Source organism: Xenopus tropicalis, chromosome 5 (genome assembly GCF_000004195.4).
Source record: "Xenopus tropicalis strain Nigerian chromosome 5, UCB_Xtro_10.0, whole genome shotgun sequence".
Taxonomy (NCBI): domain Eukaryota; kingdom Metazoa; phylum Chordata; class Amphibia; order Anura; family Pipidae; genus Xenopus; species Xenopus tropicalis.
The window spans coordinates 129,321,733-129,336,242 of NC_030681.2; the positions used below are offsets into that span (position 1 = coordinate 129,321,733).

The 14,510-nt window shown below is 39.2% G+C and overlaps 1 protein-coding gene across 1 annotated transcript in view; it reads left to right on the top strand.

The window, feature by feature from the left end:
• Positions 1 to 1,503: 1,503 nt before the first annotated feature.
• rasa2 (RAS p21 protein activator 2) overlaps positions 1,504 to 14,510 on the top strand; it is a 57,173-nt gene continuing 44,166 nt past the window's right edge. Inside the window, 3 exon segments of the mRNA NM_001097197.1 lie at positions 1,504 to 1,735; positions 10,728 to 10,845; positions 12,974 to 13,077. Coding sequence (NP_001090666.1) covers positions 1,642 to 1,735; positions 10,728 to 10,845; positions 12,974 to 13,077 — 316 coding nt within the window. The 5' untranslated portion in view covers positions 1,504 to 1,641.

A 14,510-nucleotide genomic window follows, 5' to 3' on the forward strand; every position in this document is an offset into this window, starting at 1 on the left:
GTGCGTGTCATCAATATTATCCCTGCGTGCTCCTCGGGTTTCTTAATCAAAGCATAAATTTGCATATTTCATATGACTAAATGAGTGTTCCCTATGAAAGGAATTCAAGGATTGAATTCCAGAGGTTAGAAGCTTTACGGTAGAATATTTTAATACTGGTGGCAGTGGGTGTGGATTGTGTAAAAGAGGCTGGCTCTAAGAGGAGCAGAGATGACAGCCAGGAACATACGGGGAGTGAAAAAATGTAGTGTGTTGTAGAGGAGTGAAGGGCAGAAGGATTTTGTATGCAATCCTTTACTTACTAGCCAGCCATGAATAGGGTTACCCAGACAGGGGTGTCCGAGGCCCACTGGGGCTGCCCTCTCGGGGCCCCCCAACTCCAGTTGTGCTTCCTTCATCCTCAGCAACACATCTGAGTGGTACTGCTCTAGCAGGTACCATGATGAGTAGAATGCAAAGGTGAGAAGAATTCTAAAAAAAATCCACAGAGTTCTAAAGGAGAAAGAAATGTATTGATTGGGGGCGAAAAAGTGTGCACGACTCCTGCTGTGTCAATCTGGTGCCATGATGTGACTGCTACATCAGTAGTGGATGCCATGGTCAAACACGCAGGCTGACCTCTATAGCATGGTTTCCCTGGCCATCCCTATGTTCAGCCAGCACGTGGGATTGCACGGTCCACCACCCAGACTGGGGGCCCCCCAACTCCAGTTGCGCTTCCTTCATCCTCACCCCACATACACGCTTTGTTACGCTGCGTCACGTTGTATGTGTCTTGTTCTTTAAGGCATCACATTAGTAAAGTTCGGGACTGGGTTGGCACTGGGCAAGTGCCAGGGCCCCCTGGGTTTTTTCCCTGGTGTCCCGCTGGCTCAGTTTAACCCTATAGTGGTATTGGGGCTGGTAATATTACATAGAAAAGAGCAGTGGCATTAATATGGTTAGAAAAGTAAAGGGACTGGTCCAAGATAACTCCAGGTAGCGTGATAACCACCAGGAAGATGTATTTTTTTTTCTCCAGGACTGTTTATTTTTTTCCTAACAGGGGAAAAAAACTCACTGCGCTGGCCTTCCTATATTTGTCTCTTTCTTCCAGGTCAGTGAAACACCAGACAGGTGGCAACTCTGGTGCTGCTAGGGAGCCTTCCAACTCCTGGCACATTGACTGGGAGGGCTTCCCAGGAGAGAAAACCTAGCTGAGACAGAGTTAACCAAAGCACTGAACTTGTAAAACATGAACATCAATACATAAAGCTCTGATAATACAGAAAAAAACACTATATTATCAAACCATGAGACAAAAATGTAATTAATGTGTTTAATATGTGTTGTACATATGTAATAAAGAGGAAATGCCTCTACAAAGAAACCTTGTAGCCCTTATTTCCTTATTATAGACACGGATATGGTAAGCTTTTGCTTTAAAGCAGCTACAATACAATCAGCCGGCACCTAGTTTCCGTCAAAGAAACCCCGCCCTATGCCCATTTACCGCCGCCCCTAGATGTGACGCAGAATCAGGTATCACTCCGCCTTAGGTTTACCATTCTTGCTTTTCACACACAGACACACACACACTTGGACAAAGTAGTTCTCCAGGCGGAGTAGGACTAACTGAGTGGGCTTCTAGTGCCGCCGGAGATGGCGGGAGAGCAGCGGGCAGGGGGTGGAGGAGAGGTCGGGGATCCGCCCGCGGCCCCAGTGCGGTTGCTGCAGAGTCTGCGGGGGAAGATATGTGAGTATGCTACAATTCGGAGTTACATGCGTCTCATGCAGTTGTGTGTGTCCCATAGTGACTGGGATATTTACTGATGTGTATTGTGTGTGCATCTAGGTACCACATACATTGGGAGAGCCCCTTTCATCTGTGTGTTTTATATTCCTGCTGCTCAGCACCCAGCTGGGACAGGACTCAAACTTGGGACTCCCCAGATGTTATTGAACTACAATTACCAGCAGTCCCTTATATCTCTCATGTCAGCCTTCATGTGAGCAAATATCTCCCATTTTAAGCAGGAAAAGCCAATGGGGTCATTTGCCTTTGAACTTTGTAATAATATTTTCCTTACAAGTAAAGTAGCTTTAGCCTATGTCTGTGTCTGAAATGTATCACTCCCTACATCACAATGCAGAGTCTTGTAGTTCAGTACTAGCTTGTCTTCCAGGTAAAAAGGAATTCTGAAAGAACCAACTAGGATTTAAAATGCTCAATTACAGGTGCTATTCACAGATTTCAAAATATATTGAATATATGTTACACACACACACACACACATACATATATTGAATATAATATTTCTACAGGGTTAGCTTTTGGACAGTTTTTTATCAGCTGGTGAAATTGATAATTGTTGTTGATCTTATTTAGTAGGCAAGAAAGATACAGAAGACAGGTATTGGCATACAGCGCAACATTAAACCTTTTGATGCTCGAGTGGCTTGTAGAGCCGTTAGCGTTTGTCACTTGGCAGGACCTGATGGCAATTCCCATTTCCTTACAAGTTATAGCAGCCCAACACTTGACTTTTGATTTCAAGGGTTTTGTCTCCCTACCAAGGAGCAACAAGATGCTTGGAATTGCTTTCTGCTATTATTCTAATAGTCTGCCTCAGTTTACACCAGTGATTCTCAATCTTACTAATGCCGCGACCCTTTAATACAGTTCCTCATGTTGTGGTGACCCCCAACCATAAAATTATTTCCAATTAAGACCATTGGAAATATGTGTTAGGCGACCCCTGTGAAAGGGTCGTTCGACTCCCAAAGGGGTCCCGACTCCCAGGTTGAGAACCGCTGGTTTACACTCTGCATTTGATTGTGAGCTCTACAGGAAGCTCTATGGAAGAGAAAAAACTGGTGCTCAATGCAGGGTATAAACAGAATATTTTGTATAGTAAACATATATAAATACAGTGATGCTAGTTATTTTTTTCCACACCCAAATCCCCGATAACCAATAATCAACCAATAGAATTTCATGAGGGCCGTCTCCAAGAAAGTCCATTCTAAGCAAATAATTCTAATTTGTTTTAATTGATTTCCCTTTTCTCTGTAATAATAAAACAGTATATTGACGATAGCTAAGCTGCATGTATATGTTTTGGTTGCAAGATATTTGATTTTAGTAGAGCTCTACTTTTCTATTAAGGAAAAAAAAAAGCTTATTCGGAAATTCCTAGGTGCCAGGCATTTCATATAATAGATCTTATATCTGTATAATGCTAATAGTTTTGTTTTATTAGCGAACCTACCTCTTACAATATATATGGCTGTTGTATGTATGCCTTGAGATTGCGATGCTATGCCATTTATTTGGATCAAGTTTAAAAAGTTTCTTTTATTTTGTTTGAGTTTTTAAAAATTATTCATGGAGAACAAAAGGTGTGTGATTGGGTTACAGAACATTATATTCTGAGGCAAGTTGCATTTGGTCTTTATTTTTTATTTGTAATTTTTTTTAATTATTTTAATAATTGTTCAGCAACTCTTCAGTTTGGATTTATAACTATCTGGTTGCTATGGTTCATATTACCTTAGCAACCAGGTAGTGGTTTGAATAAAAGACAGGTATATGTATAGGAAAGGGACTAAATTGAAAAAAATGTTTTTGGCTGCCGGGGCAGTCTCCACCATTTGAAAGCTACAAAAAGAAGAAGGCAAATAATTCAAAAACTATAAGAAATAAGTAATGAAGACCAATTGTTCATTCAATAACATACTACAAGTTTAATTAAAAGTGAACCACCCCTTTTAAGGGCCCAAAAAGCTAAAAAAAAAAAAAAAAGGCGTTTATATAATTTATACTGGGCTTTAGAAGTTCTAATATGTAATATAGAAATATTTACCTTTGTAGTGGATGCAGCCTTGCTGGGTACTGTAGGAACCACTTAGCATATCATGTAGTAACACCATATACGTTTGTTCTTAAGGCCCATAGTATGAGATCTATTCTAAGCTGGGGGAGAAATGCCTGAACTTGGCTAAAAACAAACAAAAACACACCAGCAGAAAATGCCATTGGCCTACGCAGTGAGAAGCTGTGGTCAAATGTCATTTATGGCTCTTCTCTTGCATAATTAAATATTTAATAAAGGTATTAAATAATACTGTTGATTTTAAGAAATAGTTTTTTTACAGTTGCCTAATGGCTGTTATTAATCTCTGTAAAGTCTGTTCTGTTTTGTGTCACTGGCCCTTTACTGTATAGGTATGGGACCTGTTATCCAGAAAGCTTGGGACTAGGGTTTTTCCGGATATGGGGTCTTTCTGTAATCCTATTTTACGTCTACTAAAAAATTCTTTTTTATTTTTGGATTATTAAACTCAATAGGATTGTTTTGCCTCCAATAAGGATTAGTTATATCTTACCGTAGTTGGGATCTAGAATAAGGTACTGTTTTATTATTAGAGTGAAAAAGGAAATCATTTTTAAAATCGTGAATTATTTGATTAAAATGGAGTCAATGGGAGATGGCCTTTCCATAATTCGGAACTTTCCGGATAATGGTTTTCCGGATAAGGGATCCAATACCTGTACAAGGTAAGTTAGAATAATTTGCCAGTCGGCTGCTTCGTTGCACAGGGCTGCTGTACTTGCTGCTCTGATTAACTGCATCCCCCACTGCACCTATCTGGTTCTTTGATGATGGCTGCCCTCACTGCAATGGCTTGCAGAGCAATGCCTAGCTTTGAGGAAGCCCAGTGTGCAGGTGGTGTATTATGGGCACAAGGACAAGGTGTGGCTGCAACATCAGAGGGTCACTGGACAGGTGAGATGGCAGTGTGTGTGTGTGTATATATATACTTTCATTATGTATGGCAGCTATAGGAAGGGGAGTTTATAGCAACCCTCTACAGATGTTGGAAATGCAGACACAGATGTTGCCTGGACCTCGGTGCTTCCTTAACCCTTTGCCTTCCAACAACATATGTGCTATGTCATCAGCCAGCAAAGTGACAGCCTCCCAATAATGTAGCACATACATTTCCAGGTTTAAAGTTATGGTACGGTGAAAAAACATTGCCTAGCAACACCACATTTTTTCATGAAATGTCCTTAATGCGACAAAACTGCTGGCAGGGAATGGGTTACATATTTTTATTTTCTAAAGTATTTTTGAGCAAAGCAACCATACTGAAACATCTGAGTGTAAAAATACTTTTTATCTTGTCTTCACTATTATAAAATATAGTATCATATTGGAACATAATATTTCAAAATTTACTAGCAAAGCAAGTTTATTTATCGAGAAAGATGACTACAGAGTAAGAAAATAAATAAACAAAACTTAAGGGGGAACTCCTGCTTCCAAACCAAAATTTGTTAAAGTGCCCCACACAACACAGAAATCCCTAATATACCTATCACTGTAATCTGTTCCTTCAAGAAGTATGAATAAATATCATTTTTATATGCTGAAATCCAGCTGCAAAACAGTTCTTCTCTTTCTGCGTCATTTAAAATCCTGACGGGGAGGAGGGAACAAAACATTGATAAAAAATTGTAACATCTTCTCCACAGCTTACAGACAGCATGCAGGATATTTTGTATAGTAAATACGGTATAACCCACAATGCATTGCACTGTGATTTTACTTTCCTAATAGGCATCAGGTCTGCAGGGAATTGTGGGATATTGATGCAGGCTGAGGACAGTCGACTACTTCAACATTTTTTTGAGTCTCAAAGTAGTCAGCAGGAGAACAGGGGACCAGGCATAGGTGACTGTTCCACACCATACTATTACATTAGAAGTCAGCAGAAGGCTGCATATTTTTAAATGTTATATATGTCAAAGTTGCTTGAAATTATGCATACTTTTCAAAAAGCTAAAGTTGTGTTAGGGTGTAGTTCCACTTTAAAAGTATCAGTCCTTTTAAAGGAGAAAAGCCTGAAATAATATATTGCCATTTTATTTTTAAACATCTGCAGGTGGCTATAGGTACAGCAGCCATAGGACACCAATACTTTCTCTGTGATATAGCACCCTTATTGTGGTCCCTCTCTTAAGCTGGCCCCACACGTGGCGATTTTCGGTTGCACGAAAGATTGTTCCAACCCTCCACTGACATTCGGGGCTGAATCGTCAGATATGGCGATAGGCTGCATATGACAATAGGATTTCTACCTCCTTCTGCCAATACAGCCCTGAACATAGATTTTGCTCGGGCGCCATCAAAATCTTCTATCCCACCCGATCGGCGAGTTGACCGATATCCGCAGCCTCCTGCGATATCGGTTGCCTCGCCGACTTGCCATACACGCACCAAATATCGTACGAAACGAGGTTTCGTATGATATTATCACTGCGTGTATGGCCACCTTAGGTTTGAGCTGGAGGTTGATGTCCATTTTATTGACGTTCTTTTTCTTGTGCTTTAAATTTGGTCTTGATAGTGCTCAGAGAGTTCTGTTCGTATCTAAGTAGGCTGCTGGCACAGATGCATGCAGGCTATCTCTTGTATTTTTGACAGTGTCAGGTTGAAGGCAAAAGTTTTAGATCACCCATAGTTTTAATGCCAGTATTTTATCCCTTCAAAATAGTGAGATTTAAAGTGACCTAAGCCATAGAGTAATAGGAAAGGTACTGGTGTAAGAGCCTCGTTATGATCCAGTGTGGGGTAACTGCAGAAGGCTGTTGGTGTGCTAAACATTGGCAATTATTGCTGATATTCATGAAGGCACATTAAGTTGGCTGCTCATGAATGCTTTATCTAGCAGCCAAATCCTAAATGTTAAAAATTTGGCTAATCTGCGCACAACCCACAAGCCACACTGAGCTGGCTAGATCTCATAAAGAAGGGGAAGTGTTGATGAGAAGAACCAGCTGTCTGACGTTTGACTTCATTGCTCCATAGACAACATCAGCAGACTTTCGCCCATGGGGAAGTAGCCCAGGGTGACGGTGCCCTTCATTTTGGTTTGTCTGTTGTTTTTAGAATGTTGCACATCTTTCTAAACCGAGAGTAAAAGAAAACATGCAAGGCTGCGCACAAGACTTTATACAGCCAAGGCTTTTTGAGATTATGAAACGTGATGATCTGCCAGTTTGAGGATTTCTCACTGAAGTATCCAGCCGCTGCTCCATTTGTTATGCCCATTAGGCAGTCTCATCAGTATTATTTATTTGGAAATTTATGATGGCAGTTACTTTCCTTTAGCTGGCAGGAAGTGTCACGGTTGCATTTCTTCCTGATTCTTATGTTGTGTAATCATAAATATTTGACTCTCTACCTGCTTGATTTCAAATCTCTCATCAGCTTTTAAATTATTTAGGGTTGCATCAAATCCATATTGTTTTTTTGGATTTGGCATTTGTTTGTTCCCTCTGCTGTTGCTTGCATTGAAATTATTTAGAGTTGCACCAAATCAATCATTCGAGTTTCCTGAATACCAAGTTGAATCAAAACCTAAAAATATATAGGAAAAAAGCAATATTCGGTCAGAATCATTTACAGTATAAACACTGGGCAAATTTGCACCTGGGCGCCTATAGCAACCAATCAGTAATTACGTTTTTCCAACCAGCTGCATGTGTAACAGCCAAAGCAGACTTCTGATTGGTTGCCATGGTTAACTGCCCAGGGGGAAATTTGCAGATGGCCATATGGAAGAACATGACTATGGCCAATACAGCAATTCATCATATGTTTGTAACCTGGTTAATGGCTAATGGGCTCCCTGGCCTAATGTTGGGTCTCACACAAGTCAGAAGGACACTTTCACCATTTCTCTGCAATAGGCATTTCATGAAAACCTACTGGAAGGCCGTCATGCCTGTAGCCTCTGGCTCATGTGACTGCCGCACACAATTTCACTACCACAGACTAAACTGTTCTTTCCTGGTAGAAATCAAATCATGTTTTCTGATCCGTTGTTGTGGCAAGCTTCTCTGTATGAGTATAGTTATTTTATGACACAAACCTGGGGGAATTTTGTTATTTGTAATTTGTTTTTGGGCTTCCCCTGCTAACAAAATATTGATAAAACTCTTTGTGGGTTGATGACTAAGGGTATTTCTTTTGTTTACTCATTTGTTATTTTATGTATATGCAATATTTTAACAGGGCAGCAAACCTATAATCAATTCATCTGTGAATTAAAGCAATCCATGTTCATCAAGGGAAATCGCATTAACAACCAAATAAAAAAGATTGCATTAATTAGGGTTCTCAAAAAGGCCTTGATATTAAATTGCTTACTGAGGGACAGTTGTTGGGTGAACATCCATGAGGTACCATTCATTGGCTTCTACTACCTAATGAAAAAGGTAAGAGATTCCAATTAAGGGTACTTCAAGGTTGTTCCTTAAGCGATTTTTAAAGGGGACCTGTCACCCTAAGAAATAATTCCGAATTATTTTCTGGTGTGTCTTGTCAAACAAACTTCACGTACACTACAGTTTCCTGTGGGGAGCACCCTACTGCTACGTGTGCTATAGGATCAGTTAGAGTGGGCAGTATGGTTTGCCCTTGATCATCAGGATTCAGCATTGGCTTAGACCGTGACTGATATAGAAGAATGAATGACATCTCTGGGTGTGGGTGCAGGTACACACTGCTCTGCTCAGCACCTAAAATATATATTGGAAAACAATGCAGTTAAATTACAAATGCTAGGCAACACATTAATACTAAAATCACTTCCCCCTTCAACCGATATAGCTATAGCAGAATTCATATTAAGGTTTAGTTAACAATGACTGACTTTGAAAGAATTCACAAGAGCCGCGTGAAAATGCTGGCACTTCTCTTCATTGACAAAAAAAAATTTGCTTAATTCAAAGACCGCATAGCCCACATCTCTGAGTTTGCGCAATCTATTTCCTTTTTCTCAGGAAGTTGCTATAGAACTGTCCTAAATACCAGGCTCACACTACAATTTCAGTTTTGTTTCTTACAAAAAAAAAAGAAACATTTCTGCAACTTGTCATTGAGGTGGTGTTTTATACTCGACACAGATTGTGGGTAAAAGACAATCATAGAAGAAAAAAAAGATTGTGGTTTCCGTTTGAGATTGAAGTTACACAGAAGCACAAAAGGCTTTACTTGTTTCCTAGTGTCTGTCTCTTGCAGCAGCTCTTATCATTCACAAGGAAGGGCCATTTCCTTTTCACAAAGTCTTTTATTCAGTTGATAAAGGTAAGGGTAGTTCTGTACTGGCCAAGCTGTGTTTGGGGCGTGTCTCTTGGTATATTTTTTCATAATCCAAAATTGCTACTGATCAAACATACCTTTTACTTCTCAATCATACCAGCAATACTCTGATTGCTGCTTGATAGATTTAAACATAGACCAGTGTTAACCATCTAATTTTTTAAATTTTCATTTGTCAAAAATAAGTATGTCTTGCAAGAAAATGTAATTCTAAGCAACAAGCGATCAGGCCAGATCTCGATCGGGCAGGTTTGATTTTTCCCGTCTGATCAGGGACCGCACCTATACCCGTCGTTCTAATTGGTCTGCACTAGATGTAAATATGCAAGGGGGTGTCTTCATGAATGGGGATTGCGAAATGTGAGTGGGAGGGTAGGGAAACTGATTGACCACAGTTCCTTACTGGGCCCGGTCTGTCTTGGGCAAATACTCCCATATTCCATACACTCCATTTTAATCAAATAATTAAAAAAAAAATTGTCTGTAATAATAAAATAGTAGCTTGTACTTGATGGTAACTAAGATATAATTAATCTTTATTTGAGGCAAAACATTACTATTTAGTTTATTTCATGTTTTTACTTGCTTGTTGTAAGGATTTTGTGTCCCATTTTAAAGGAGAAGTAACTTACAAACTTGCACCCCCGCTGGTGTTTTTGAGTTTAACACCTCACTGATGTCCAAAGTAATGCAGTAACCTTTCACCGTGAGTCATTGCACCTTCTTTATTGCAGGATTGGCCTGGATTAAAGGTGGCCATAAACGATAAGATTAGCTCGTTTGGCGAGGTCGCCAAACAAGCAAATCTATTCCCCAATATGCCCACCATGGGTGGGCGAAAATGTGATTGGTCCTAGGGCCAAATGACCACATTACAGTGAAGGGGATACGAAAAGTGGGAGGGATGACTGCATCAATGAGCCAGTGTGCTCTTCGATCCAACAGAAAAATCAAGCCTGTCAGATCAACATGGCCAATTTTTGACCTGTTTGGGGGCCCCGTACACAGACAGATAAGCTGCTGAATCTGTCTGACGGGCCCAAATTGGCAGCTTAAAGGAGAAGGAAAGGCTAAGTCACTTGGGGGTGCCCCCAAGGGACTTTAATCACTTACCTTTTACCCCGGGCTGTTGCCCCTGTTAGGAGAAAACCGCACCAGTCCGTGGTACCTGCAGCGAGTATTACCTCTTCCATATTTCTTCTGTCTTCGGAATTCCTGGACCGCCGCATGCGCAGTAGAGTGAAAAACTGGTCTTTTTTGTTAAAATTCGGCCTTTCGCTCTACTGCGCATGAAGGAAGAGGAGACGCTCACTGCAGCAACCCCGGGCTGGTGCGGTTCTCTCCTAACAGGGGCACCAGCCCGGGGTAAAAGGTAAATGATTAAAGTCACTAAAAGTGCCTAACATTTTCCTTCTCCTTTAAATCTGCCCGTCTATTGCCACCTTTACATTTATTAGCTTTGGGCATTCCTCTAGTATATTTTTTTATAGTTATGTTTTTTCCCTTGTCCGTAAAGTATAGTAATACATCTATTGCTGTTAACTTATATGTGTTTTATCTTTCCCCTTTTAGGTGAAGCAAAGCAATTGCTACCTTATTCAGGCCCAAACAAAATGAGAGACTGCTTTTGCACTGTGAATCTGGACCAAGAAGAAATTTTTCGCACGAAAGTAGTTGAGAAATCTTTGACGTGAGTAACTTATTTTTGTGGGATAGATGTTTTTATGTAAAGATTTACTTATTTCAATTATAAATCTTAATAAAAAAAGTATGTATTTAAAATAAAAATGGGGTTTTAAAAAGGAAGTGAGTTTAATGTTGTAGTATGCCTAGGCCATTGACAGGTGAATCGGCTTGTTTGAGCTTGTGTTGAGCTGCCAAGCTTACATCTAATAATATCAAACCAAAAATACATGCTTAATATGCTTGTTTCATATAAAACAGATTTTTACATGGCAGTTTATTTGTAAGCAGAAAATGAAAGGCATTAAAATTCTGACACAGAGCATGCATTTTCATCTTTTTGTTTTATTTTTGATTGCAGAGGAAATTATGGGCATGAAATAAAGTGACAGCACTTGTTAAAAGCAATGAATCAAAGTATTCAGTCTGTTTTTTTTAATGTGAAATTTGTTGTGTGTTTAACTACTGTAGAGGTGAAACACTGGTACGGTAGCAAACAAGTCAGAGTATTCCTTTTCTCTAAATTAATAAATAGGTAATATTTATATTTATAAGGCCATTATGCCACTTGTGGTGCCTCTTGGTTAGGATTTTGGGCAACTGGACTATGTTATGATTACAGTTGGCTCAGTGGGTAGCAATTCTTCCTTGCAATGCTGGGGTCCTGCGTTTGATTACGGCTTGGGCACTATCTGTAAGAAGTTTGTATGTTCTCCCTGTGCCTGTGTGGGTGTTCTCCAGGTAGTCCATTTTCCTCCCGCATTCCAAAAACATGCAGGCAGGTTAATTGGCTTCTGAAAAAAATTGCCATAGTGTATGCAAATGTGATAAAGACCTTAGTTGGTAAGCTCCACTGAGGGTAGGGACTGATGTGATGTATGTATAATTTCTGCAAAGCACTGTAGAAATGTGTCAGCTATATATAAATATGAGGGAATAAAAAGAAAATAGCTGATATTTTAAACCAGACTGACCCCTATATACATAATTATGGATCCCTACTTGGCATTGTACCATATAAAAGACATAGGCAACGTCTGTATGAAAGAATATTTTATGGATTGGCAGGGTGTGGGAGGGTAGTGGGCATGTTTGCATGGTTTATTTAGTTTAGTCTAATTAGTTGTTACATCATAACTGGGGTACTGTTTTACTTAGTTGGCTGGGCCCACTGCTATGGTAATATGCATTTATAAAACTATGCAATGGTACTGCTATGGTAATATGCATTTATAAAAGCTACACCTGAGTCATCCTGGACATTACATTGATGGAGAATAGGCATACACCTACATGACTTTTAGTTGCCTGTCAATGCAAAATAAGATTGTGGTTGTAATGCTAACTGGAAAGTGAATGGTATGGTTTAGAGCAGTGATCCCCAACCAGTGGCTTGTGAGAAACATGTTGCTCACCAACCCCTTTGATGTTACTCTAAGTGCCCCCAAACCAGGTAGTTATAAATAAAAATAAAGCCTCCTGTAAGCTGATAGTGTGCATAGAGGCTGCCTAATAGCCAATCTTAGCCCTTATTTGGCACCTCCATGAACTTTTATGATGCTTGTGTTGCTCCCCAAGTCTTATTACATTTCTGTGTCTCATGAGTAAGGGGTTGGATAGCTCTGGTTTAGAGGGTTCCCTTGCATCTTTGTGCGGTACACCTTGAACCTTTGTGACATTATAGTCGTATTCTGCACATTTGCTGCATGGGCTGGTATGTATGGCTTTATTTATGGTGTTTTAATGCAGCCAACTTTGTAAACATTTTGGATTTAGTACTGCATCATCTAATAGTAAATGAAGCCCCCAGGCTTAGAACTGTACAGGAGTAGGGGTTGGTAGAACCGAATGCAGCAAAGTATCACTAGGGCATAGAAATCCAAGTGCTGAAAAAGTAAAGTGTTAATACATACAAAGGAGGGTAACTAAAATAGCACTTGGCCTAAGTAACAAAGGATTACCAGGAAAGGTTCAATATACTGAAGTTACCTTTGCTTATTCTTTGTCTCGGAGTCTGATGTTTCACTGCCATGTTGATTGGGATAGCATGAGCTGCTCCATCTGTATGTTTTGTGTTTATTGTTATGAATTTGTATGCTTTATTCTCACATATTATTCCTTTATCCTTTTTCTAGCCCGTTTTATGGTGAAGATTTTTACTTTGAAATCCCCAGAACATTCCACAATTTGTCCTTTTATATATATGATAAGAATGTATTACAAAGAGATCTGCGAATAGGTAAGTTGAATCTCTGCAGGGTTCAACGCCAACTGCTAGGAATTCCAGTGCATTTCATTGCCTAGGAATAATGTATTGGGACACTATACACCTTTATTCAACAAGTAGCACTGTGTGGATTGATATTTTTTTTTACACTTAATGGACAAGAGGACATAAACATTTGGCTTGGCATATAATAATATTTTAAGTCATACCTAGGTTTTCACTCATAGCATTCTATTATGCCTTGAGAAAGTTGTCTCATCTAAAGCAGAAAGGAGACAGCTCTCACTCCCCCTGCCTCCTTGGTCAACAATTAGAGCAATCGAAGCTCCTGTGGGATGGAAACTTGTGCACGTCTTTGCTCGCCCACACTGTGGGCAATTTTATAAGGAGCATGTTTATAAGGAGCCTTTTCAAACAAGTAACATTCTAATATTTGTCCCAAGTTGTTGACCATCATGACGTATTACCTGCTGGTTTGTCTTGTTAATGAGAAAATACTTTTTACTTTTGTCATGCTTTCATTTGTGTCCACAAGTGTTTACCTGTGTTTTACACTGCATAGTAATAGAAAACAGGTTCACTGTATTTATCTTTACTATATTGTTTTTTAAATTGATAGAAACCTACCCATTATTTTGCTCAAGGCCTTGTGCATATTGGTGCTTGGAAGTTTCTATTCTCCGAACTCCTGGAACAGTGTAGCAGAAGCCAGCTGATAACCAGACTCCTGCTTCATTGTTTCAGTTAGAAACTGAGAAAAGGAAGGTGAAGGACATGTTGCAGTTACACCACTACAGTTTGAGATTTGACATACTTGTAATATTTACCATGCATTAGGGGTAAAATTTTAGATTGTGGTCTTCCTAGTCATTTAAACTGAATGGGAGTATTTTATATATATTTATTATATATATATTTATTATATATATATTTATTATATATATATTATATTATATATATATATATATATATATATATATATATATATATATATATATATATATATATATATATATATATATTATAGTTAGGTCGGCATGGGTCTGTGTTTGCCTTGAGGCTAGCTTGAAAGGGTTGAACTTAATGGACTTTGGTCTTATTTCAATCCAAATTAACTATGTAACTATGTTAGATTTCTTTGGATGATGATCAATGGTTCTAATATTTATTTATTGTTAAAGGAACAGTAACACCAAAAAATGAAAGTGTTTTAAAGTAATTAAAATATAATGTTCAGTTGCCCTGCGCTGGTAAAACTGGTAAGTTTGCAACAGAAACGCTACTATAGTTTATATAAATGAGTTGCTATGTCAACACGGGGGCAGCCATTGAAGCTGGGAAAAAGGAGAAAAGGCACAGGCACATAGCAGATAACAGATAAGCTTTGTAGAATATAATGGGGTTTTATCTGTTATCTGCTAAGTAACCTGTGCCTTTTCTCCTGT